Source organism: Microcaecilia unicolor, chromosome 14 (genome assembly GCF_901765095.1).
Source record: "Microcaecilia unicolor chromosome 14, aMicUni1.1, whole genome shotgun sequence".
Lineage (NCBI taxonomy): Eukaryota > Metazoa > Chordata > Amphibia > Gymnophiona > Siphonopidae > Microcaecilia > Microcaecilia unicolor.
In genome coordinates, this window is record NC_044044.1 from 885138 (window position 1) to 913030 (window position 27893).

The 27893-nt window shown below is 47.6% G+C and overlaps 1 protein-coding gene across 4 annotated transcripts in view; it reads left to right on the plus strand.

Annotated features, from left to right (window-relative positions):
• LOC115458247 (acetolactate synthase-like protein) overlaps nucleotides 1-27893 on the plus strand; it is a 211830-nt gene that overhangs the window by 69147 nt on the left and 114790 nt on the right. For all 4 annotated transcript variants that reach the window (XM_030188108.1, XM_030188107.1, XM_030188110.1 and 1 more), the window contains exon 7: nucleotides 9558-9657. In XM_030188108.1, coding sequence (XP_030043968.1) covers nucleotides 9558-9657 — 100 coding nt within the window. The remainder of the gene's footprint in view (nucleotides 1-9557; nucleotides 9658-27893) is intronic.

The following is a 27893-nucleotide window of genomic DNA, read 5'->3' on the forward strand; positions in this document are numbered from 1 at the left end:
GATATTGCTGAAGGGTTGGAAGGAAAGGTTTGCCTTTTTGTGGATACTCTGGAGGGAGTAGAAACAATGAGAAGGGATCTCCAAAACTTAGAAGAATGGTCGAGGGTCTGGCAGTTAAAATTTTATGTTAGTACTTTTCTGCCTCTGGGGTAGCCGATTGTTCTGGTTTCTCTTTTACTTACGTATCAAAACTAAAAGAAACCGTCTACTTCGTGTTTTCATTTTTTGTCTTTTTTTATGCTCTTAAGGTGAACCTCTCTACTATATGTTCTAATCTATTATTAATATATTCATAATGTAATAGTGCTCGGTAATCCCATATTACTCCGACATAGGATGCTCTTAGCAATATGTTGTAATCAGCATCACTGCACTCTAGCCCTGCCTACCTCCTTATACTTTCACGATTATGTGTGTAACTGAGTGTCAAAATCACTCTTCTTATATAACAACTTATTTGATCATGCACTTATCTTAGGACTGGTCTTGCTTTGTGCTAGTGGAAGGGAAAGTTAATGGGGCTTGATATACCGCCTTTCTGTGGTTTTTGTAACTACATTCAAAGCGGTTTACATGGTATATACAGGTACTTATTTGTACCTGGGGCAATGGAGGGTTAAGTGACTTGCCCAGAGTCACAAGGAGCTGCATTGGAAATCGAACCCAGTTCCCCAGGATCAGAGTCCGCTGCACTAACTACTAGGCTACTCCTCCACTCCGTGCTCGTGATGGCGTGAATAAAATCTTTCATTCAATCCTCTATTCACTTAATTCTTGTCCTGTTCTTATTCACGCCATCACGAGCACGATTGCACGTTTAACAGTTACTCCGGAGCCATAACTGTATTTTCATTTCCACTTCCACAAAGCAAGACCAGCCCTTAGTGCACGATCTAATAAGTTGTCTCTGTATCTGGCATTTCTGAGATCAGAGCCAGTGGGCCCTAGAGAGAATATACTGAGGCAGGCCAGATTGTAAAAGACAATGATTTACAATTGATCTAGTTAAGATTCAGTTGTGCTGATAATACAGTATTTTATAACTTGGTTAAGATAAAATGTAATTTATTTATTTATTGCATTTGTATCCCACATTTTCCCACCTTTTTGCGGGCTCAAAGTGGACTTGCAACAACAACTGCACTCGTTATTTATTATTTATTTATTGCATTTGTATCCCACATTTTCCCATTAATTACAGCTGTAAATCTTTTTGTGGAAAAACTTTGGGATCTCATCATTGCTGTCTGATGGCTGCTCTTTCTTTTAACCATCTATGTAACTGTAGGTCAGATAAACTATCTCTTGAATTCTTGTTATTTATGACCTAGACCAGCTTAAGGTGTTTTTGCAGAATGATGATAGAGCTGAATGTAGATTCAGATACTATATATTTGTATGGTACTTTGCTTGTGCCATGTGTAGGGATTTGCAGATACCTTTTTACACCGGCGCTGGGTTCTCTAGTTCTGTCCCTCATAGATTCCAGTCTTGATGAATTCTTCCTGAGGCCATTGCTTAGCCATGAAAGAATGGATCACTTTCTGATTCTATCAAAGAAAACACTGGAGAATGGAACCAGAGTGAAAAAAATGTAATATAGCAATGCAGGGTTCAATAGAAATTCCTTCATAACCTTCAAAACTAGTCTAGTCAGGGAGGTTATATCTCACTACCAGAGGAAGACGTCTAACCGTTTTTGAGCCCATAGTATAAGAAGAAGTGCAGCAGAGCTGGCCAGCCAATATTTCTCTGCCTCTAATAGGTGAGGGATAGTATTAATTGATACAACAGGATCAGAAGGTCTTCGATCTAGCAGGACAGCCCCTCTTCAGGAGCTTCCCTACTGTTTGAGAAGGTGGGAGCAGAGTGCTTCCTTTCTCAGAGCCACCAAGATGAGCAGGCCTAAGTAAGTCCACTTCAGCAGGACCCATTGGGTCTTCCTCCGCCACCCTCTCCTCTCCCTAGGCGGGGAGATACTCAGTTCAACTGGGTAGACATTGCAGCATACAGCAGTGCAGGGAAAATGTTCTCGATAGGTCACAGGTGAATGTGCAGAGGCATCTTAGTGAGGCAAGTTGGTAATGTCATCATTGCAAAAAGGGGGGGGGGGATGCAGGAAGATTCCAGTGTCAGGCTCCCTACTGTGTACAAGATGGGCATGGCTGGTCAGGGAAACACAGGAGCACTTATGGCTGAGCCTGCAGCCGGGGTCACCATCATCTTGGGCATGTTTAGAGGTTGGATTGTGGCTAAGGAGCATTTGGAGCCTTCTGTTTTAACTGTGGAGCTGTTGGGGAGAACAGATCCGTAGGAGGAGAGACTGGATGCTTCTTTTCCTAAGATTTTTTTTGCCTGAGTTTATTCAAATTATGCACTGGGCTTTAATCTCTGTGCAGAGGCTGCAGACATATTCCTGGGCCAGGAACTCTTGCCAGGATCTTCAACCTTCTCCTCAAATCCAAGTGGGCCTGCTGGGCCAGAAAGTTGTATAGTTTATTTGTGCTTGCTTTACTGCTTTTACTGACAAGTAGGCCTTTGGTGTACAAACTAAAAAGCATGGAAAAGAACGCCAAAGTACAGATAGGATAGAACCAGCCTGCCAAAGAAACACAACATTCAAATTTAAAATAAAACATAGGTAAAAACAAAATAAAACAAATCTATGTTCTCTTAAATGAAAATGTCTTTAGGGCAGTTTTGAATTTTTAAAATAATTCTGATCTAATTTCCAGTGCTAGACAATTGCAAGACTCTGGTGTGTCAAAAATAAAAGGCACAGTGCTGTGTGGATTCGTATATTTCTGGCCCAGGAAGCACCAGCCTATGATCATTTAATGAACAAAATAACCTTGGTGGACAATATGGTATCATACGGGAGACAAGATATTATGGGAAACCCAGACGCAAAGCCTATAAAGTAAAGTATAAAACCTTAAATTGAATCCTAAATTTCACTGGAAACGAATGATATTTAATCAACAGTAGAGATACATGATCTAATTTGTAAGCATAACTAAAGTCGTGCAGCTGTGTTTTGTAATGTTGAAGATTTTCAAGGTTCATTTATGATTTCCCAAAGTAGATAACGTTACAATAATCCAATCTTGAAATAAAAAAAGCAGATAAAAGTGAGTGAAATGCACTGTTGTCAAAATAGCATCAGACAGATCAGAGTTGTCTTAAGATGAAAAAGCCTGTTTTCAATAAAGCAGACACATGTGCATTGAAGGTTAGCTGATAATCTATCAGAACTCCCAAATACTTAAATGAATCTACCAGAGATATCAAGAATTCAAAGACTGTTTGAAGGATGGGAAGGTCGTCTGGTAAGCCAACCAGCTGTCATCTTTTCAGGATTTAATAATCAATGATTCTGAAACCAAGAAGCAAGAGATGCCAAACAATGCTGAGCCCAGATTTAGGGAATGACTTGCTGGAACATCGACTGTTCCCTTTCCAGAGGTTGAGGATTCAATGGTGGTTCATCTTTTCTGGAAATAGAAGCTTTTGCTATTAATTGTGCTCGGGGACCTCAGTATTTATTTTGATGAACCTCTTGATGTAGTTACTCAGGATTCTCTTTCATTTTTCTGTGATACTGGTCTGACTCAACTCCTCTGTGAGCTGCCCATTGTGAGGTTCATACTTTGGATGTTCTCATTACCACATAAGTATTAGTGCCTGGTGTTCTTCATCTTTCTTAAATTCAAGAGAGTGGCTGTAAATGGTGTGGCTACAACTGTCTTGTTCTTATGGAGGAAAAAGCCTCTGTATTCCCGATTCAGAAACCATTCTGATTTTACGGGATGGAATCTTCATCGGCAAAAAACCTCCTTTTGTACAAACTACGACTATATAACTTTTAATCTCGATTATTAGAACATAAATCTTGCTTAAAAAAGAAACAACTAGGGTCCCCCCTAGTAGCACACTGTAACATCACAAAACATGATTTTGCACAATTCTGCTGTTTTGTAATTGATCAGATAAAAGAGGATAAAAGAGAATAAAAGAGGAGGTAACAGAGCAAGACACCTTCTCCAAGCAGAACAGCGATGGATTTTCAGACTAAAATCATTAGAACCCAACGGTTTGAACACTACGATCCAATGGGCAATATTTTTGTAATGCGGGTTCTTTAAAGAATTCCTCTAGTAAGAGCCCTTTAAATTCTTTAACCAATAGCAAGGCAGGGTAACAAATGAGTGTCATTAAAAAGCGGGTGCCATTTTGAAACAACTCGCAAAATAAGGAGAAATCACACTGAGAGAAGAGTAAGTTTGTAAGGTCTGAATTGCAGCATTAGGGTTATTAGGACGAGGAGTAGTCAACAATATCACATATTGTTTTAACAAGTGAAGATCACAGTCCAGCTTATTTTCAAAAGAGAAAGACGTCCATATTTCGACCCAAATCGGGAGATGGGCGCCTTTCTCTCATGGGCACCCAAATCGGTATAATCGAAAGCCGATTTTGGGCGCCTCCAACTGCAGTCTGTCACGGGAACAAAGTTGACGGGGGCGTGTCGGAGGCGTGGTGAAGGGAGCTATGCACCTGGGAGCAATTTGTGAAGTCCACTGCAGTGCCCCCTAGGGTGCCCGGTTGGTGTCTTGGCATGTCAGGGGGACCAGTGCACTACAAATGCTGGCTCCTCCCACAATCAAAGTGCTTTGATTTGGTCGTTTCTGAGATGGGTGTCCTCGGTTTCCATTAGCGCTGAAAATCGGGGACGACCATCTCTAAGGTTGACCTAAATTCCGTGATTTGGGCATCCCCGACCGTATTATCGAAAAGAAAGATGGCCGCCCATCTTGTTTCAATAATATGGGTTTCCCCGTCCCTTCGCTGGGATGTCCTGCAAGGACGTCCTCAGGAAAACTTGGGCGCCCCTTTCGATTATGCCCCTCCACGTCTACACTTATTTTTTTACTTTATTTGTTACATTTGTACTCCACATTTTCTCACCTATTTGCAGGCTCAGTGTGGCTTACATAGTACCGTAAAGGCGTTCGCCAGTCGGTTGATAACAAATACAGGTTATATTGTGGTCAAAGTGAGGTAGGTGTGTATGAGGCACCATGATGATGGAAGGGATGAAGATTGTATATTGTCCAGTACTATCATTGGTTATGTTGTGTTGCTGGGTGTGAGGATTTATGTTGGATCGGTGAGGTAAGCCTTTTTGAAGAGGGTGGTTTTTAGTGATTTCCTGAAGTTTACATGGTCATGGATTGTTTTCACAGCTGAAGAGCCCTAGCTGCATTAGCCTTTCTTCATAGGGAAGTCGTCCCATCCCCTTTATCATTTTTGTCGCCCTTCTCTGCACCTTTTCTGATTCCACTATATCTTTTTTGAGATATGGCGACCAGAATTGAACACAATATTCGAGGTGCGGTCGCACCATGGTGCGATACAAAGGCATTATAACATCCTCATTTTTGTTTTCCATTCCTAATAATACCTAACATTCCATTTGCTTTCTTAGCCGCAGCAGCACACTTAGCAGAAGGTTTCAACGTATCATCGACGACGACAACCTAGATCCCTTTCTTGGTCCGTGACGCCTAACGTGGAACCTTACCTACCTATGTATTACATCTTTTCTTTACCCTTCACTATCAATTATAATGGTCTATTAATTATGTATTGTGTTGACATTGTAAGTAGTATACCATACCATACTTTGTATTGTTATTTTAATATTTTTACTGCTGTAATTGCCTATTGCTCATGTTTGACCTATTCTTACTGTACACCGTCTTGAGTGCATTCCTTCAAAAAGACGGTAAATAAATCCTAATAAATAAATAAATGATCTGTATGCCCAGTGTGGTGGTGGTGCCTCTGTATCGTTCCACGGTGCAACCACATCTTTATCTTAAAAAAGATATAGCAGAGTTAGAAAAGGTTCAAAGAAGTGTGACCAAAATGATTAAGGAGATGGAACTCCTCTCATATGAGGATAGGCTTAAGAGGTTAGGACTCTTCAGCTTGGAAAAGAGATAGTTGAAGGAGGGATATGATAGAGGTCTACAAAATACTAAATGATGTTGAACTGGTAAATGTAAATCAATTTTTTTACTCTTTTAAAAAGTACAAAGACTAGAGGACACTCAAGGAATTTACATAGTGCTACTTTTAAAATAAACAGGAGGAAATATGTTTTCACTCAATGAATAGTTAAACTTTGGAACTTGTTGCCAGAGGATGTGGTATCAGTGATTTAGTGTATCTGGGTTTAAAAAAGGTTCAGACAAGTTCCTGGAGGAAAAGTCTACAGTGCTATTGAGAGAGAAACAGGGAAAGCCACTGCTTGTCCCTGGGATCCAGGGGTGTGCTGGTAAATTGTTAACAGGGGGGGCTCTCTCTCACCAGCAAAGTAAAAGAGAATTCAGGAGGGGCCCATGCCCACATTTTGGGATCCATTTGTTAAAGTAGCCATGGAGAACCGGCTCCCAAAATTCTTAAAAACTTAACAAACGGCTCTCGAGAGCCTGTGAGAGCCTGCTCCAGCACACCACTGCTGGGATCATTAGCATGAATCTTGCTACTATTTGGGATTCTATCAGATACTTGTAATCTGAATTGGCCACTGTTAGAAACAGGATACTGGGCTAGATGGGCCATTGGTCTGACCCAGTATGGCTATTTTTATGTTCTTAAGGCTGTTATTCCATCTGTTTTGTGGTTCTGAAAAGGGGACCAGCTTCTGCCCAGTCCTGTACTTGAAGTCATTCATTGAATACATTGCTTCTGCACTCAATGATGACAGCATTTTGACAAGGGCAGTTCTTGGAGCACTGGAGAGGCACTTCAGTTTCAAGCTCTCTCCTTTGGATATGCCTCCACACTCAGGACCTTTTCTAAGGTGATGGTGGTGGCAGCAGCACCAGAAGGAAGGAATCGGAGTCCCCTCTTACCTTAATGATTGGTTGATGAGGGCAAAGTCAGCAGAAGAGGCGCAACAGGTGACAGAGTGAATGGTCAAGATGCTGGAATCCCTAGGGTGGATCCTTACTTATGGAAAGAGCAAGCTGAGGTCCCCTAGCAATTGGAATACCTAGGGAAATTGTTTGACATGGCACCCAGCAAAAAAACTTTGACTAAGGAGAGAGTCAACAAGTTGAGGCTCAGACATGGACACTTCTGGCTTCTCACCATGCCCATTGACTTGGAGTATCTCCAAGTGCTAGGGCAGCAGCCCTAGATCTGGTCCCCTGGGCATGAGTGCCCCATGAGGCCACACCAACAGTTCCTATTGTCCATGTGGTTGCCAAGTGTGTGGAGTTTGGGACAAATCTTCCGATTCTCCCCCCTCCCCCCAGTAGACCAGTGAACATCTTCCCAGGGGTGTCAATCTGGAGATTTCAGCCTGGGTCACAGTGACTACTGACTCTTCCAAGTGTTGTGCAATAATGGTCTACATCAACAAGCAAAGAGGTACTAAGCCTTCAAGTCGTGAAAGTGGAAGATCTGATACTGGGCTGAGCAGAATTTCAGAGCCATCTCAGCTTCTCACACAGCCAGCATAGACAACTGTTAGGTGGACATCCTGAACTGAAATGCCTTAGATCCAGGGGAATGAGAACAAGCAGAGAGGCCTTGCAGATGATGATGGATAGATGAGGACCTTCTTTCACAGATATGACATCTGCTGGAAACCAGAAGGTGGGCAGGTTTTTCAGCAGAAGAAAAGAACCGGGCTCCAGAGAGATAGATGTACATGGCCTCCCCTACTTGACTGACTGTACATTTGTCCATTAGATTGTAAGCTCTTGAGCAGGGACTGTCCTTCTATGTTAAATTGTACAGCGCTGCGTAACCCTAGTAGCGCTTTAGAAATGTTAAATAGTAGTAGTAGTAGTAGTTCTTTGTGTTCCTGCTGTGGTCAATGGTGGGGCACCTACTATGGTGAGTGGAGGGTCTTTCCGCACTGATTGTTTTTGACTGGCCAAGGTGGCCATGCTGCACAGGTCTTTGAAGCTTCTGTGCATGGCCCTGCTAATGCTACCTCTGTACAAAGACTGTTTATATCAGGGGCCAATGGTTACGGAGGATCAAAGTCCTTTTTTGCATGGCCCTAGAGAGGTGCCATTTGTGCAGGAAGGGGTTTTCACCAGCGATGAAAACCTCTTTTATAGCGGTACAGTTGTACATGGCCAGTTTTCTGAAGAGGGTGAATCATGTTCATTCCCCCACTAGGAGAATTGTTCGCCATGGGACTTCAATCTGGTGTTGCAGGCCTTTACTGGTGCATCATTTGAGCCCTTATGCCATGCACTGATCAAGGACCTCATGTTAGAGGTGGTGATAGTTGCTATTTTTTCAGCTGTAGGGTTTCTGAGCTGCAAGCCCTCTTGTGTAGAGGACCCGTATTTGGTCTTTGTGAATGAGAAGGTGACCATTCAGAGAGTTCCATCCTTTTTTCTAAGGTATTATCCCTTTTTCACACAAGTCAAAGAAGTATTTTCACCCTGGTGTCACAGGTCTGCCAAGGAAGGGTTTCGCTGTTTGAATATCTGCAGGGTATTATTGAGGTATGTGAAGGTAAATTATTTGTTTGCTGGCACATGTAAGGTGGACAACTAAATGATAAGCTGAAACTGTAATATTCTTATAAAATTTCTCACCATGAGGCTTATTCAAATTGATTTATTTAATTATTTAATAGAGGAAAAGACCTCAAAAGTCCTCGCTCAGCAGCAGACAAAAATTTCTAAGTGACGACTCTTCTTAAACTCCAGTATTATCTTTGGTCAAAACCCTCCATTTTTTAATTTGTTTTACTAACTTTTTAATAATTTCAGTTAATTATCTGTGCATCTCTTCACTTCAGAAGTAGTTATGACATTTAAAGGCACATCTACCTTTTTCATTCAATAAATAATTTTACATTTAAAGGCACTTAAGCTTCACTTATTATCCAAATAAAACATTGTTTGATTTCTATTGATAACCTTAAGAGTGGACTAACACGGCTACCACACTCCTCTACTTATTATCCAAAAATAGTATAAATATTTGAAGGCACTTAGCTTCACTCTCTGCCCAACGGGACTCTCAGTTTTACTCTTGCATCTTCTTGTTCCACAATCCTTTCACCATGGCGTCCTCTGGCATAGAAAATGCTGACCTTTAGCATTTTCTAAGCCAGAGGATGCCATGTTCACTGCCTTGCTGTTTCTGATGAAAGGGTGAAATATTAAGTAAAATAAACCATAACCCATATGTTGGGAAAAGACTGTGGTTTCTGAAAGAGATGCGTGCACATTTGAGCAGAGTGCAAGTGGCTTCTTGGGCTGAGGAAAGCTGGTAGTGGCTGTGTGCAGGGTGGCATTGTTGTCTTCTCTGCATTCTTTAGTTAAATATCATCGGCTAGATTGGTAATCAAGGGGCAATGTGACCTTTGTGAGCACTGCTATAAAGCCAGTAAAAAATAATACAAAGATTGAAGTCTGTTGCAGAGAGTTTGACAGGGACATCTTTTGAAATCACATTTTGATTCCTTTCTCTCAGCACTATCTGACCATTTCTTGTCTCACTTTATCTCCCAGGTATCTGCAAAATCACCTGAATAATCTCTTTGCAGGAGCTTGGGAGCCCCAGGTTGTTTCCCCACTTCCAGTCCATATTCCTCAGGCCAGCTCTCAGCAGGTGAGATCTGTTTTCTTTCAACATAGCCTTCAATGTTTCTTTACCCCTATATCACAAGTCGACTTGCTTAAAATATTTGCCCAGGTGATTTTGTCTTGTTCATAACTTTTGGTTGACCACATGAGTATCATGCCAGGTGAAATGTACCCATCTGCTGGGAAAATAGATTTTAGATCTATTACCAGATGTTACAGTATATGGCAGATTGGTCCTTCCATTTTGAAGATGACAGCACCAGAGGGAGGGGGGAGAGGGTGCCATTAATCATCATGGAAACTTTTTTTTTTTTTTTGTATTGGGTGATGAGAGGGAGTAAGGTCGGATCCGATTGAGTTGAGCGAGGTGGAGAGGGAAGATTGGCAGCTTTTTTTTCTCTTCTTTTTAATATCATCCTTACTGTCAGTGCCTGAGCTAATCGCTATGTATCACTACTTAGGCATTGACAGGAAGGGTGGCATTTTGCAATGATCTGTGGATTATTGTTACAATTTTATAGGATGTGGCAGTATTTTTGAATCACTAATGTTATAGAGCCATATGCTTAGCTCTAATGTGAGGTTTTCTGTGTCTGCCCATCTAGTTTTAAAGCCCAAGGACCAGATTTAAGGGTTTAACAAAAAGATATCAACAATTGTAAGCATTTTGGGTGCACAATAACTCTCTTTTATTTGAGCTATTGTTAAGACTTGAGTAAAAAATATATCCCTTCTTAAACTATTATAGGGCAATAATCAAATTGACTCTTGGATACAATCATATAAGTACATAAGTAATGCCATACTGGGAAAAGACCAAGGGTCCATCGAGCCCAGCATCCTGTCCACGACAGCGGCCAATCCAGGCCAAGGGCACCTGGCAAGCTTCCCAAACGTACAAACATTCTATACATGTTATTCCTGGAATTTTGGAGTTTTCCAAGTCCGTTTAGTAGCGGTTTATGGACTTGTCCTTTAGGAAACCGTCCAACCCCTTTTTAAACTCTGCTAAGCTAACTGCCTTCACCACTTTCTCCGGCAACGAATTCCAGAGTTTAATTACACGTTGGGTGAAGAAAAATTTTCTCTGATTTGTTTTAAATTTACTACACTGTAGTTTTATCGCATGCCCCCTAGTCCTAGTATTTTTGGAAAGCGTGAACAGACGCTTCACATCCACCTGTTCCACTCCACTCATTATTTTATATACCTCTATCATGTCTCCCCTCAGCCGTCTCTTCTCCAAGCTGAATAGCCCTAGCCTCCTTAATCTTTCTTCATAGGGAAGTCGTCCCATCCCCGCTATCATTTTAGTCGCCCTTCGCTGCACCTTTTCCAATTCTACTATATCTTTCTTGAGATGCGGCGACCAGAATTGAACACAATACTCAAGGTGCGGTCGCACCATGGAGCGATACAACGGCATTATAACATCCTCACACCTGTTTTCCATACCTTTCCTGATAATACCCAACATTCTATTCGCTTTCTTAGCCGCAGCAGCACACTGAGCAGAAGGTTTCAGTGTGTTATCGACGACGACACCCAGATCCCTTTCTTGGTCCGTAACTCCTAACGTGGAACCTTGCATGACGTAGCTATAATTCGGGTTCTTTTTCCCACATGCATCACCTTGCACTTGCTCACATTAAACATCATCTGCCATTTAGCCGCCCAGTCTCCCAGTCTCGTAAGGTCCTCTTGTAATTTTTCACAATCCTGTCGCGATTTAACGACTTTGAATAACTTTGTGTCATCAGCAAATTTAATTACCTCGCTAGTTACTCCCATCTCTAAATCATTTATAAATATATTAAAAAGCAGCGGTCCTAGCACGGACCCCTGAGGAACCCCACTAACTACCCTTCTCCATTGTGAATACTGCCCATTTAACCCCACTCTCTGTTTCCTATCCTTCAACCAGTTTTTAATCCACAATAGGACATTTCCTCCTATCCCATGACCCTCCAATTTCCTCTGTAGCCTTCATGAGGTACCTTGTCAAACGCCTTTTGAAAATCCAGATACACAATATCAACCGACTCCCCTTTGTCCATATGTTTGTTCACTCCTTCAAAGAATTGAAGTAAATTGGTCAGGCAAGATTTCCCCACACAAAAGCCATGCTGACTTGGTCTCAGTAATCCATGTCCTCGGATGTGCTCTGTAATTTTGTTTTTGATAATAGCCTCTACCATTTTCCCCGGCACCGACGTCAGACTCACTGGTCTATAATTTCCCGGATCTCCCCTGGAGCCTTTTTTAAAAATGGGCGTTACATTGGCCACCCTCCAATCTTCCGGTACCACGCTCGATTTTAAGGATAAGTTGCATATCACTAGCAGTAGCTCCGCAAGCTTGTTTTTCAGTTCTATCAGTACTCTAGGATGAATACCATCTGGTCCAGGAGATTTGCTACTCTTCAGTTTGCCGAACTGCCCCATTACGTCCTCCAGGTTTACCAGGTTTATCATCACTAAACTAATAGCACATTAAAAAGTGTGCACTGTCAGGGCAAATAGTGCACACACAGAAAGGAACACAGACTTTTAGAAACAATGGGATGTGAGCGTTTTTTTTTAGCCACTGCTGACTTTATTCCCAGATATTAAATACCGAGCCATTTGATAGGCCATAGTGGTATATCAAGGCTTGGAAATATCCAGGTTTCTCCGATGACAAGCAGGCTGCTTGTTCTCGCATGTGGGTCGGCGTCCACAGCGGCCCTAGGAACGGAATTTTTCCAAGCAAAAATCCAGAAAGTTTTGCCAGAGCCTTCTGGCGCGCAGGGCGCATGCACCGCACATGCACGGCCGTCTTCCCGCCCAGGTTCCGTTTTTCTGCGGTAGAGAGCAGCTGTTTTTTTGTGTCTCTCTTACTCGACTTTCTTTCATCTCAAACTGTTCTTGACCCACTCCAATCTGGCTTTCGAACTCTTCATTCAACTGAAACTGCACTTAAAAAGTTTCCAATGACCTGTTACTGGCCAAATCCAAAGGTCTCTATTCTATCCTCATCCTTCTTGATCTATCTACTGCTTTTGACACTGTTGATCACAGCCTACTCCTTGATACGTTGTCTTCACTTGGATTCCATGGCTTTGTTCTTTCCTGGTTCTCCTCCTACCTCTCGCTTTGCACCTTTAGTGTACACTCTGGTGGATCCTCTTCCACTTCTATCCCACTACCAATTGGTGTACCTCAGGCTTCTGTTCTCGGTCCTCTCCTGTTCTCTATCTACACTTCTTCCCTTGGCGCTCTGATATCATCCCATGGCTTTCAATACCATCTGTACGCTGATGACTCCCAGATCTACCTCTCTACCCCTGAAATCTCAACCAGCATCCAGACCAATGTATCAGCCTGCCTATCTGATATCGCTGCCTAGATGTCTCAACGTCATGTAAAACTTAACATGGCCAAAACAGAGCTTCTCATCTTTCCCCCTAAACCCACCTCTCCTCTCCCCCCTTTCTCTATTTCTGTGGATGGCACCCTCATTCTCCCTGTCTCATCAGCTCGTAACCTTGGGGCCATCTTCGACTCCTGTCTCTCCTTCTCTACTCACATTCAGCAGATTGCCAAAACCTGCCCCGTTTCTTTCTCTATAACATCAGCAAAATCCGTCCCTTCCTCTCTGAGCACTCTACCAGAACCCTTATCCACACTCTTATTACCTCTCGCCTAGATTATTGCAACCTGCTTCTCACCAGCCTCCCATTTAGCCATCTCTCTCCTCTTCAATCCGTCCAAAACTCTGCTGCGCGACTCATTTTCTGCCAGAGTTGCTATGCTCACATTAGCCCTCTCGTCAAGTCACTTCACTAGCTCCCTATCTGTTTCCTCATTCAATTCAAACTTCTTTTACTGACCTATAAGTGCATTCACTCTACCGCTCCCCAGTACCTCTCCACTCTTGTCTCTCCCTACACCACCCTTGGGTACTCATTTCTGTGGATAAATCTCTCGTCTGTCCCCTTCTCCTCTACTGCTAATTCCAGACTTTGTTCCTTTTGTCCCACTGCACCTCACGCCTGGAATAGAATTCCAGAGCTTGTACGTCTAGCCCCGTCCTTGGCCGCTTTCAAATCCAGGCTAAAAGCCCACCTCTTTAACGCTGCTTTTGACTCCTAACCAGTACTCACTTGCCCTGTACCCTTTTATCCCCACCTCTTTAATTCCCTGACCTCTTAATTGTTCTGTTTTGTCTGTCCTATTTAGATTGTAAGCTCCTTGAACAGGGACTGCTTTCTTCTTGTTTGGTGTACAGCGCTGTGGATGCCTTGTAGCGCTATAGAAGTGATAAGTAGTAGTATATATTTATATATATGAGTGTTGAGGGGTTTTCTTAGAAAACCTAGATTTGGACCAGACTGCAGGATCTTGAACAAGTCACTTAAATTTTTTTTTCTTACATTTGTACCCCGCGCTTTCTCACTCCATAGCAGGTTCAATGCGACTTACAGGCGGTAGAACGAGAGGACATGAAATGAGATTGAAGGGGGGCAGACTCAAGAAAAATGGCAGGAAGTATTCCTTCACGGACTACTACTACTACTTAGCATTTCTATAGCGCTACTAGGGTTACGCAGCACTGTAAAAGTTAAAACATGGGGAAGGACAGTCCCTGCTCAAGAGAGCTTACAATCTAAAGGTAACAAACTATGTAGTCAGTGTAGTCAGTATATCATGAATGGGGAAGGTGGTTAGGCGCCAAAAGCAAGGGAGACGAGATGGGTTTTGAGTAAGGACTTAAAGATGGGCAGGGAGGGCGCATGGCGTATGGGCTCGGGGAGTCTGTTCCAGGCATAAGGTGATGCGAGGCAGAAGGGACGGAGTCTGGAGTTAGCGGTGGTGGATAAGGGTACAGATAGGAGTGATTTGTCCTGAGAGCGGAGGTTACGGGTGGGGACATAGGGGGAGAGGAGGGTAGAGAGGTAATGGGGGGCTGCAGATTGAGTGCATTTGAAGGTCATTAGGAGAAGCTTGAACTGAATACGGTAGCGAATCGGGAGCCAGTGAAGCGACTTGAGGAGAGGGGTGATATGAGAGTATCGGTTCACGCGGTAGATAAGACGTGCAGCGGAATTTTGGACAGATTGAAGGGGGGATAGGTGGCTAAGCGGGAGACCAGCAAGGAGAAGGTTGCAATAGTCAAGACGAGAGGTAACGAGTGAGTGGACGAGGGTTCGAGTGGTCTGTTGAGAGGAATGGGCGGATTTTGCTAATATTATAGAGGAAGAAGCGACAGGTCTTAACTGTCTGCTGGATATGGGCAGAGAAGGAGAGGGAGGAGTCGAAAATGACTCCGAGATTGCGGGCTGACGAGACGGGGAGGATGAGGGCGTTGTCAACAGAGACAGAGAGTGGGGGAAGAGGAGAGGAGGGTTTGGGTGGGAAGACAAGGAGCTCAGTCTTTGCCATGTTCAGTTTCAGATGACGGTTGGACATCCAGGCGGCGATATCTGAGAGGCAGGCCGAGACTTTGGCCTGGGTTTCGACTGTGATGTCGGGAGTGGAGAGGTAGAGCTGGGTGTCATCGGCATAGAGATGGTACTGGAAACCATGTGATGAGATCAGTGAGCCCAGGGAAGAGGTGTATATTGAGAAAAGAAGCGGTCCAAGGACAGATCCTTGAGGAACCCCAACAGAGAGCGGGACGGGGGTGGAAGAAGAGCCATTAGAAAATACTCTGAAGGTGCGTTGGGAAAGATACGAGGAGAACCAGGAGAGGACGGGGCCCTGGAATCCAAATGAGGACAGTGTGTCAAGAAGTAAATTATGATTGACGGTGTCGAAGGCGGCAGATAAGTCGAGGAGGATAAGGATGGAGTAGTGACCTTTGGATTTGGCAAGGAACAGGTCATTGCAGACTTTGGAGAGAGCTGTTTCTGTTGAGTGTAGTGGGCGAAAGCCGGATTGAAGCGGAGTTGGATGGGTTGTCAACGTGAATGTTAAAATCACCAAGAATGAGGGATGGAGATGCGGGATCAAGAAAGACGGTGAGCCAGGCGTCGAAGTCAGTAAGGAATGAAGAGAGGGGCTTATCAGGGGGGCGGTAGATGACGGCAACTCTGAGTGGTAATGGGTAGAATAGTCGGATGGAGTGAACTTCAAAGGACGAGAAGCAGTGAGACTGCGGCAGGAGGAGGGGTTGGAAACTACAGGAGGGCGAGAGAAGTAGCCCGATGCCTCCGCCGCGGCCATCTGGGCGGGGAGTGTGGGAGAAAAGATAACCTCCATGACAAAGGGCGGCGACTGAGGCAGAGTTGTCAGGGGAGAGCCAGGTTTCGGTTAGGGCGAGTAGTTGAAGGGAGCGAGAGATGAAGAGATCGTGGATGAAGGGCAGTTTTTTGCAGACCGAGTGGGCATTCCACAAGGCACATGAGAAGGGGAGGGAAGAGGGGGGGAGGAGGGGAATAGAGACGAGATTGGAGGCGTCACGGAATTGTTTGTGTGGATAGGAGGAGGACAGGTGAGGGGGGCCTGGATTAGGATTAATGTCTCCCGTGGATAGCAGGAGGAGGAGCAGGAGAGTGCGGAGGAGGGTGGGGGAGGTCGGGCGACAAAGACGGGGTGCACTTAGGAGGAATGGTGAAGGGTTAATTGTAGGAAGGAGGTGTTGAAGATTAAGGGCTAGGAAGGAGGAGGGGGACAAGAGAGATGGTGAGGGATGGGGGTGGATAGGGTATTGCCGTAGTGGGCAGGTTGGGAGGGAACACAGGTGGGCAATGAGTTCCAGCAGTGGGCAGCGGTAAGGGGAGGGGAAAAAGATTAGGAAGGGACAGGGCAAGGAAGAGGATGTGGACAGGGGCCATAAGTAGTGATTGCAGTGTAAGTGTAGAGACTGAGGTGAGAAGTAGATAGAGCGGAGAGTCGGAGGCTTGGAATTGGAGGGATAGATGGACTGGCGAGCAGGTAAGTCAATGGCTGACAAGTTAGCAGGCAGGCAAGTGAGGCAGTGGCTGCCAAACTAGCAGGCGGGCTGAAGCAAGCTGGTGCGGATGGACAGGGATGAGCAGGGAGAGGCTGGGGGGGTAGGTAGGTCAATGGCTGACAAGTTAGTAGGTAGGCAAGTAAATCAGTGGTTGACAAGCTAGTAGGCGGGTTGGGGCATGCTGGAGCCGGTGGACAAGAACGAGCAGGGAGATTCTGGAGAGCAGATAAGACAAGGGCTGACAAGTTAGCAGGCAGGCGAGTAAGTCAATGACTGACAAGCTAGCAGGCAGGCTGGAACAAGCTGGTGCAGATGAGCAGGGAGAAGCTGGAGCAAGCAGGCTGGAGCAGATGGACTGGAACAGGCAGGGAGAAGCTGGTTCAGGTGGATCGGAGCACGCTGGAGCAGATGTACTGGAGTGGGCAGGCTGGAGCAGGTGTATTGGAATAAGCAGGGAGAAGCTGGTTCAGGCAGACTGGAACCGGTGTACTGGAACAAGCAGGGAGAAGCTGGTTCAGGCGGACTGGAACACGCTGGAGCAGATGTACCGGAGTAGGCAGGCTGGAGCAGGTGTACCGGAGTAGGCAGGCTGGAGCAGGTGTACTGGAGCAGATGGGCTGGAACAAGGAACACGGAGAGAGTAGTGGATGCTTGGAATGCCCTCCCGCGGGAGGTGGTGGAAATGAAAACGGTAACGGAATTCAAACATGCGTGGGATAAACATAAAGGAATCCTGTTCAGAAGGAATGGATCCTAAGGAGCTTAGCCGAGATTGGGTGGCAGAGCTGGTGGCGGGAGGCGGGGATGGTGCTGGGCAGACTTATACGGTCTGTGCCAGAGCTGGTGGTGGGAGGCGGGACTGGTGGTTGGGAGGTGGGGATGGTGCTGGGCAGACTTACACGGTCTGTGCCAGGGCCAGTGGTGGGAGGCAGGACTGGTGGTTGGGAGGCGGGGATAGTGCTGGGCAGACTTATACGGTCTGTGCCCTGAAAAGGACAGGTACAAATCAAGGTAAGGTATACACAAAAAGTAGCACATATGAGTTTATCTTGTTGGGCAGACTGGTTGGACCGTGCAGGTCTTTTTCTGCCGTCATCTACTGTGTTACTATGTATATTATATACAGGAACTTATTTGTACCTGGGGCAATGGAGGGTTAAGTGACTTAATTCTTCATTGCCTCAGGTTCAAACTTGCCCTCTAGGGACAGGGAAATACCTAGTGTACTTGAATGTAGCTCACCTTGATCTACTTCTGAAAAAGGTGTGAGTTAAATCCAAATAAATAGGCTAGGAACATGAGTAGTGGAGGAGTAACCTTCCATTACCTCAAGTTCAACATTGTAAACCCTCTGGAGACATACATTCAGGTACTGTGGATATTTCTATGATCAACTTGTCTTTATCTACTATTGAAAAGACCTAAGCTAAATCTTAAAGAAATAAATACAAGAAGTGGGAAGGGGGGAGATATGCAGTAGCCCAAGCTTTCTTTGCAATAATGAATCTAAAGACAGAAGACGTTCTGCCTACCAGAAAGAACATCTGTTCTCTGTATTTACTGAACCAAGTAAAATAGCTAGACATTTGGAAACATCCAACCTGGATTGCATTAACGCCTTTTTAAATATCTGGCCAGCTCAGAGGCATCTTTGTCATAATCTGACAGTAACTTAGCCCTGTGTCTAATTCATCTGCACATGAATTTTGCAGATGGAGGTCTAGGAGACCAATGTTTATCTACTTTGTATACTTAGCAAGTAGGAAGTTTCATTTTCTTTTTCTCTGATGCTCTGGAAGAACCTTATCTTGTAGGGATCTCTAATGTAACTGTAATTATAAAAGTTAAGAATCAGTCAGTAGCTGGTGCCTATCTGTGGCTATCTGTGGATTGTGTTGCTGCAGCTATGGGAGACCTAGGATGAGGGGGTTCACTGCCATCTGTAGGATGTACAAGGAGATGGTCTCTTGGTGATGAACCCCAATACCGATGAGGATAGGTACGGTCTTGGCTCAGAGGAGCCCCCGAATGTGACCATAAACTGAGGACACTGGGATAGGATGCAACAGTTCTTCTGTGGGAATCCGCGTACCAGTGCTGCTTCATTGAAATTGCCTCCTGCTCCTGAATCAATAAGAGCTTCAACACAGATTCCGGCATGACCAACAGCAGAGCTGGCACCAGGAACTGTGACCACAGAACTCTTTCTTAAGCCCAAATACTTCTTCCCCAGCCAGGACTAGGGCTGCCGGTTCCCCAACTTTTTGGTACAGACTTGAGCATAATGGCCCTTGTCTCTGCAGTAGAGGCAGAGACCTTGGGTTCACTGGCATTGTTTCTCCTGATCTGATAAGAGAAAACAATAGGTTCTTCTGACCCAAGGGAAGTTTCTGGCTGAGGGGCAGGAGGACTGTTCGGACGACAACTACTCCCGGACCAGGATGAACAGTTACTGATCTGACATTCTAAAGCTCGCTCTCGGAATCTCACACAAAGAAACTCGAAGCTTCTCAGGAACCAAACAGAACAGATGGCGAAACAGGAACCCACTCACACACAGAAGCAGGGAGCTTCTTAGGAAACCACACAGACCCAGAACAGACAGCAAAACAGGAATCTCACACACAGAAACTGGAAGTTTCTTAGGAATCCACACAGACCCAGAATAGACAGAAACTAGAACCCACTCACACATAGAAGCTGGAGGTGTGTCGACAATCCAAGTGATGCAGTGCAGGAGGGAAAAGGCGTTTCAGAACCCACAGGAAGCAAGGTAGCATCGGGGGCAGCTAACAATGCATGAGCATCAAAACCCGAGTCCAATAGCGTTAAATGCCCCGCTTCTTTGAGGTCTAGTTGGCATCTGATATCACCACAGGGGCATGCTGATGGCTGGCCGACACAGGTCCTGCGACACTTCCTGAACAGTGGCGGACGGCTCCTCCCACTACCCTGGCTCCGGAGTCACTGTAGGACTGTGACACAGACAAGTAGGTGTATGTGACCTACGTGTAAGTATGTTTGGGGAGGGGAGATTTTAAGTGGAGTACAATCAGTCATGAAGTGTGCATGTAGGTTATAAAATATGTTTGTACATGTACGTCAGCTGCATACATTTACACCTGCTCCAGCTCTTTTCTTAGCTGTGATTTCTGTCTGTGTTCTGTTAGTATTTTGTAAAGACATACTGGTTTAAAATAGTAACATAACATGGAGGGGCATAATCGAAAGGTCGGCGAAATCTGAATTTGGGCGGCCTCAAGAAGCCGGCCAAAATCAGGTAGGTATAATCGAAAAATAATATGGGCGGCCTTAGACATTCCATTATCGCAGTTGAAACCGGCCAAATCAGGGACGCCCAAAGTATAGGGAAAAGGGCACCCTTAGACAATCCATTATCGCAGTTGAAACCAGCCAAATCAGGGGCGCCCAAAGTATACGAGTGTTTCTGTATGTAACCAATTGTTTATCTACTCTTAAATGGCACTTGCCATGATGTAATATTGTAAGCCACATTGGGTCTGCAAATAGGTGGGAAAATGTGGGATACAAATGCAGCAAATAAATACGAAACATACTTTATACTTATCAATGTTCCTTATATTTTTCCCCGTACCTGCATGTCCGCAACTACATGCACTGTACTTGCGGAACATGCAGCTATGGGAAATATAAGGAACATACGTATTTGATTGTGTATATATGAAGTTCGCACACTTGATAATGATCCATATAAGGAAAACTCCGCACGTAGGCCCTGCACGCATCACGGCCATCCATGTGTGGAGCCATTATAGATGCCAAAACGTGCACGTACTGATGTGTCCATGTATGGGATGGTGATCCATATATGGAGCTGTGCATGTAAGGACGCCCATCATGCCTGGGTGTCCATATAAGGCGATGCATGTTTTCCAATGGTTATTCATTGAGAAATGTCTCTCAGATGCAAACCCAATTTCAGCAAGGCTGAAATCGTTTTTTTTTGTGCGGCTGTGCATCAAGCACAGACGAATCCTGTTCAGGCCCCACCACCACCTGCCCCCCAGGACTCTCTCCATTGAAGCCTGGGGTGAGATAAGGGACAGGTTGGAGTTTGCTCACCCCCCCCCCCCCTCCTGGGCTATCTGGCCCCCCTCCTGTAGCAAGACATTTAAGAGCTCCCTCAGCAATGTAAGCACAAACTGTAGTCTGCATTCAAGGGTAATCAGTGATATGTGCACATGCACATTCATTATTAGAATCTATGTACTAGAAAGCAAAAACATTCTCACATCCCTACAATAATACTGCACACAAACGGTACTCTCTGTCCTCATGTCCACCTCAATGACATAATCTGTACCAATGTAATGCCCCCCCCCCCCCCCCCCCCCCGAATCAGTGTTGTGAGTCTCTCCTATTTGATTTTCAATTGAATTTGTGTGCTGAAGGCAAGAAGGGCCATCCCCTGACTCCTGGTGTACAAACTTATATCTTGCAAAAGATTTGGCATTCGGAGGGACCTCGAGTCCTTCCGGCGTAGGTTCCGAAGAACCAAGAGAGAGAGTCCTGACATAATCAGGGCAGTGAGACGGCGCCTCAGGGCTACAGGTTGCAGCTACCCTCCCATGAGTGTGGCTGCAACTTCCAACTAACCTCCTCTGAGATGAATGAGATGACATGCCTCACTTCTGTATCCCCCTTTCTGGGGTGGATATGGATTCATGGTATTCTCCGAGGACAAGCAGGCTGCTTGTTCTCACTGATGGGTGACGTCCACGGCAGCCCCTCCAATCGGAATCTTCACTAGCAAAGTCCTTTGCTAGCCCTCGCGCGCCCGCGCGCACCGCGCATGCGCGGCCGTCTTCCCGCCCGAAACCGGCTCGAGCCGGCCAGTCTTCTTTCGTCCGCACTCGGTACGGCTGTGTTTTTGCCGTGTCGAGCCCCGGAGAGTCGACCTCGTGCGTCCGTTCTTCTAATCGACGTGTTTTTTCTTCGGAAAAGTTGTATTTTCGTTCGGAAAGTGCTCCGAAAACCCCCTTGGGTTTCGTTTGCCCCTTCCCGTATTTCCAGTCTTTGCCCCGGTAAGTTTTCTTTCGTCGTCGGGGTAGGCCTCTTTTCGGCCTCGGTCGAGATTTTTCTCCCTCAAAGTTTTGGTGCTCAAATTCGTCATTTCGGATTTTGATTTCGCCGGCGTGATTTTTCCGCCCATGACATCGAAGCCTTCCAGCGGCTTCAAGAAGTGCACCCAGTGCGCCCGGGTAATCTCGCTCACTGATAGGCACTCTTCGTGTCTTCAGTGTCTGGGGGCCGAGCACCGTCCTCAGAACTGTAGTCTGTGTTCCCTCTTACAAAGGCGGACTCAGGTAGCGAGATTGGCCCAGTGGAACGTTTTGTTCTCGGGCTCTTCGTCGGCATCGGCACCGGGGTCATCGAGTGCATCGACGTCATCAGCGTCCAGACCTTCATCCTCGGCTGCCAGTGCATCGAGTGCATCGAGGCATCGGCCCTCTGCATCGGCGCCGAGACATCGGATAGCTGCATCGACGTCGGTGGTACCGGGACCTCGTCTCCTGATGTCGTCGGACGGTGGTGCATCGTCAGGAGTGCAGGTGAGGGCTGTCCATTCCCCTGCTGGTGGCGGTGAGCCTTCGGGTGGGTCTCCCCCTACCCTGAGGGCTCCTGCGGTACAGCCCCCCCGAGATCGACCTCCTTCGACCTCGGCCCCGAGAAAGCGACGGCTGGATTCTACGTCCTCCTCGTCGGTGCCGGGGAGCTCCGGTGACATGCTTCGGAAGAAGTCGAAGAAGCATCGACACCGGTCTCCTCCCCGCGTCGGCACCGAGAGCTCTGGGTCGCCGAGGGAGTCGGCACCCAGCAGGCATCGGCACCGAGAGGACCGCTCACCCTCTGTTCAGGAGGTGTCGATGCGCTCCACTCTGGACAGCCCGGAACAGCCTCCATGCCCGGAACAGGTTCTGACGTCGACGCCTGCATCGGCCTCTATGCCTTTCTCTGCAGCCGCTCTGAACGAGAGCCTCCGGGCCGTTCTCCCAGAGATTCTGGGAGAGCTGTTGCGCCCTACCCCTCCGGTACCGGCGGTGCTTGCGCCTCCGGTACCGTCGAGCGTGGCGCCGGCTGGCCCATCGCCCAGGGTGAGGTCCCCGACGTCGGTACCGCGTGCGGTGCCGACTGCGGCCACCTCCCAGGAAGGCTCCCCGACTACGTCGGCGGAGGGAGCTTCGCCGATGCGGGCCAGGGAGTCTACCTCTCGACGCCCCCATCGTGGACGTGGCTCCACGGAGTCGAGCCGGGCGAGGTTGCAGACACAGGTCCGTGAACTTGTGTCTGACACCGAGAGTGAGGCCTCGTGGGAAGAGGAAGAAGACCCCAGATATTTCTCTGACGAGGAGTCTGAGGGTCTTCCTTCCGATCCCACTCCCTCTCCTGAAAGACAGCTTTCTCCTCCCGAGAGTCTGTCTTTTGCTTCCTTTGTCCGGGAGATGTCTACGGCCATCCCCTTCCCGGTGGTTGTGGAGGACGAGCCCAGGGCTGAAATGTTTGAGCTCCTGGACTATCCTTCTCCACCTAAGGAAGCGTCCACTGTTCCCTTGCACCATGTCCTGAAAAAGACATTGCTTGCGAACTGGACCAAGCCTCTAACTAATCCCCACATTCCCAAGAAGATCGAGTCCCAGTACCGGATCCATGGGGACCCAGAGCTGATGCGCACTCAGTTGCCTCACGACTCTGGAGTTGTGGATTTGGCCCTAAAGAAGGCTAAGAGTTCTAGGGAGCATGCTTCGGCGCCCCCGGGCAAAGACTCTAGAACCTTAGACTCCTTTGGGAGGAAGGCCTACCATTCCTCTATGCTCGTGGCCAAAATCCAGTCTTACCAGCTCTACACGAGCATACACATGCGGAACAATGTGCGGCAGTTGGCGGGCTTGGTTGATGCTCTCACCCCTGAGCAAGCCAAGCCTTTTCAGGAGGTGGTCAGGCAGCTGAAGGCGTGCAGAAAATTCCTGGCCAGAGGGGTGTATGACACCTTTGATGTTGCGTCCAGGGCCGCTGCTCAAGGTGTGGTGATGCGCAGGCTCTCATGGCTGCGTGCCTCCGACCTGGAGAATAGACTCCAGCAGCGGATTGCGGACTCGCCTTGCCGTGCGGACAATATTTTTGGAGAGAAAGTCGAGCAGGTGGTAGAGCATCTCCACCAGCGGGACACCGCATTCGACAAGTTCTCCCGCCGGCAGCCTTCAGCATCTACCTCTACAGGTAGAAGATTTTTTGGGGGAAGGAGGACTGTTCCCTACTCTTCTGGTAAGCGTAGGTACAATCCTCCTTCTCGACAGCCTGCGGCCCAGGCTAAGCCCCAGCGCGCTCGCTCTCGTCAGCAGCGTGCGCCTCAGCAAGGCCCCGCGGCTCCCCAGCAAAAGCAAGGGGCGAGCTTTTGACTGGCTCCAGCAGAGCATAGCCGACATCCAAGTGTCAGTGCCGGGCGACTTGCCGGTCGGGGGGAGGTTGAAAGCTTTTCACCAAAGGTGGCCTCTCATAACCTCCGATCAGTGGGTTCTGCAAATAGTCCGGCAAGGATACACCCTCAATTTGGCCTCAAAACCTCCAAATTGTCCACCGGGAGCTCAGTCCTACAGCTTCCAGCACAAGCAGGTACTTGCAGAGGAACTCTCCGCCCTTCTCAGCGCCAATGCGGTCGAGCCCGTGCCATCCGGGCAGGAAGGGCTGGGATTCTATTCCAGGTACTTCCTTGTGGAAAAGAAAACAGGGGGGATGCGTCCCATCCTAGACCTAAGGGCCCTGAACAAATATCTCGTAAAAGAAAAGTTCAGGATGCTTTCCCTGGGCACCCTTCTCCCCATGATTCAGCAAAACGATTGGCTATGCTCTCTGGACTTGAAGGATGCCTACACACACATCCCGATACTGCCAGCTCACAGACAGTATCTGCGATTTCAGCTGGGCACACGACACTTCCAGTACTGTGTGCTACCCTTTGGGCTCGCCTCTGCGCCCAGGGTGTTCACAAAGTGCTTGGCTGTAGTAGCAGCAGCACTTCGCAGGCTGGGGGTGCACGTGTTCCCATATCTCGACGATTGGCTGGTGAAGAACACGTCCGAGGCAGGAGCCCTGCAGTCCATGCAGATGACTATTCGCCTCCTGGAGCTACTGGGGTTTGTGATAAATTACCCAAAGTCCCATCTTCTCCCGGCGCAGAGACTCGAATTCATAGGAGCTCTGCTGGATTCTCGGACGGCTCGCGCCTATCTCCCAGAGGCGAGAGCCAACAACTTGTTGTCCCTCGTCTCGCGGGTGCGAGCGTCACAGCAGATCACAGCTCGGCAGATGTTGAGATTGCTGGGCCACATGGCCTCCACAGTTCATGTGACTCCCATGGCCCGCCTTCACATGAGATCTGCTCAATGGACCCTAGCTTCCCAGTGGTTTCAGGCTGCTGGGGATCTAGAAGACGTGATCCACCTGGCCACGAGTTTTCTCGAATCCCTGTATTGGTGGACGATTTGGTCCAATTTGACTCTGGGACGTCCTTTCCAAATTCCTCAGCCACTAAAAGTGCTGACCACGGATGCGTCTCTCCTGGGATGGGGAGCTCATGTCGATGGGCTCCACACCCAAGGAAGCTGGTCCCTCCAGGAACGCGATCTACAGATCAATCTTCTGGAGTTACGAGTGATCTGGAACGCTCTGAAGGCTTTCAGAGATCGGCTGTCCCACCAAATTATCCAAATCCAGACAGACAACCAGGTTGCCATGTACTATGTCAACAAGCAGGGGGGCACCGGATCTCGCCCCCTGTGTCAGGAAGCCGTCAGCATGTGGCTCTGGGCTCGCCGTCAAGGCATGGTGCTCCAAGCCACATATCTGGCAGGCGTAAACAACAGTCTGGCCGACAGACTGAGCAGGATTATGCAGCCTCACGAGTGGTCGCTCAACTCCCGAGTGGTGCGCCAGATCTTCCAAGCGTGGGGCACCCCCTTGGTGGATCTCTTCGCATCTCGAGCCAACCACAAAGTCCCTCAGTTCTGTTCCAGGCTTCAGGCCCACGGCAGACTGGCATCGGATGCCTTCCTCCTGGATTGGGGGGAGGGCCTGCTGTATGCTTATCCTCCCATCCCTCTGGTGGGGAAGACTTTGTTGAAACTCAAGCAAGACCGAGGCACCATGATTCTGATTGCTCCTTTTTGGCCGCGTCAGATCTGGTTCCCCCTTCTTCTGGAGTTATCCTCCGAAGAACCGTGGAGATTGGAGTGTTTTCCGACCCTCATCACGCAGGACGAAGGGGCTCTTCTGCATCCCAGCCTCCGGTCCCTGGCTCTCACGGCCTGGATGTTGAGAGCGTAGACTTTGCCTCTTTGGGTCTGCCGGAGGGTGTCTCCCGCATCTTGCTTGCTTCCAGGAAAGATTCCACTAAGAGGAGTTACTTCCTTTTATGGAGGAGGTTTGCCGTCTGGTGTGACAGCAAGGCCCTAGATCCTCGCTCGTGTCCTACACAGACCCTGCTTGAATATCTTCTGCACTTGTCTGAGTCTGGTCTCAAGACCAACTCTGTAAGGGTTCACCTTAGTGCAATCAGTGCATACCATTACCATGTGGAAGGTAAGCCGATCTCAGGACAGCCTTTAGTTGTTCGCTTCATGAGAGGTTTGCTTTTGTCAAAGCCCCCTGTCAAGCCTCCTACAGTGTCATGGGATCTCAATGTCGTTCTCACCCAGCTGATGAAACCTCCTTTTGAGCCACTGAACTCCTGCCATCTGAAGTACTTGACCTGGAAGGTCATTTTCTTGGTGGCAGTCACTTCAGCTCGTAGAGTCAGTGAGCTTCAGGCCCTGGTAGCCCAGGCCTCTTACACCAAATTTCATCATAACAGAGTAGTCCTCCGCACTCACCCTAAGTTTCTGCCAAAGGTCGTGTCGGAGTTCCATCTGAACCAGTCAATTGTCTTGCCAACATTCTTTCCCCGTCCTCATTCCTGCCCTGCTGAACATCAGATGCACACATTGGACTGCAAGAGAGCATTGGCCTTCTACCTGGAGCGGACACAGCCCAACAGACAGTCCGCCCAATTGTTTGTTTCTTTTGATCCCAATAGGAGGGGAGTGGCTGTAGGAAAACGCACCATATCCAATTGGCTAGCAGATTGCATTTCCTTCACTTACGCCCAGGCGGGGCTGGCTCTTGAGGGTCATGTCACGGCTCATAATGTCAGAGCCATGGCTGCGTCGGTAGCCCACTTGAAGTCAGCCTCCATTGAAGAAATTTGCAAAGCTGCGACGTGGTCATCTGTCCACACATTCACATCTCACTACTGCCTACAGCAGGATACCCGACGCGACAGTCGGTTCGGGCAGTCAGTTCTTCAGAACCTGTTTGGGCTTTAGGATCCAACTCCACCCCCCGAGGGCCCTGTTTGTTCTGTTCCAGGCTGCACTCTCAGTTAGTTGGTAAATTTTTTAGGTCAATCTCAGTTATGTCCTCGCCGTTGCGAGGCCCAATTGACCTTGCTTGTTGTTTTGAGTGAGCCTGGGGGCTAGGGATACCCCATCAGTGAGAACAAGCAGCCTGCTTGTCCTCGGAGAAAGCGAATGCTACATACCTGTAGAAGGTATTCTCCGAGGACAGCAGGCTGATTGTTCTCACAAACCCGCCCGCCTCCCCTTTGGAGTTGAGTCTTCCCTTGTTTTCTCTTTGCTACATACGAGACTGGCCGGCTCGAGCCGGTTTCGGGCGGGAAGACGGCCGCGCATGCGCGCGAGGGCTAGCAAAGGACTTTGCTAGTGAAGATTCCGATTGGAGGGGCTGCCGTGGACGTCACCCATCAGTGAGAACAATCAGCCTGCTGTCCTCGGAGAATACCTTCTACAGGTATGTAGCATTCGCTTTCTTGCCTGATGTCAGAGCATGATTTGAAAGTAATGTAAAGATGTGTTCCCTGCCAGCACATCTTATAGTGTACTCCTTTTTCAGACCAGCTCCCTGGATTCCCTGTCATGTCGTCTCATGCATCTCACACCCCATGTGTATAGCCCAGGGCTCACCACTGACCCCACCTTGCCCCATTCCTGCCTTATGCCAGCCAGCCAGCTCCTGCACTATGCAAGCCATGTTGAATGTGCTGATCTCAAGGACAATCCTTTTACATACACAGGGCCAGCAGGAGGAGGAGGCAGTACTGCCTCAATTGGTGGAGCAGGAGGACCCCTGGAAGGATATGCCTCCACTTAAAGAGGAGGAGGGCCCAACACCATCCCCAGCACTGTGCCTCCTGCAGTAACTGGCCAATACCCAAAACCAGTTGCTGCAGGA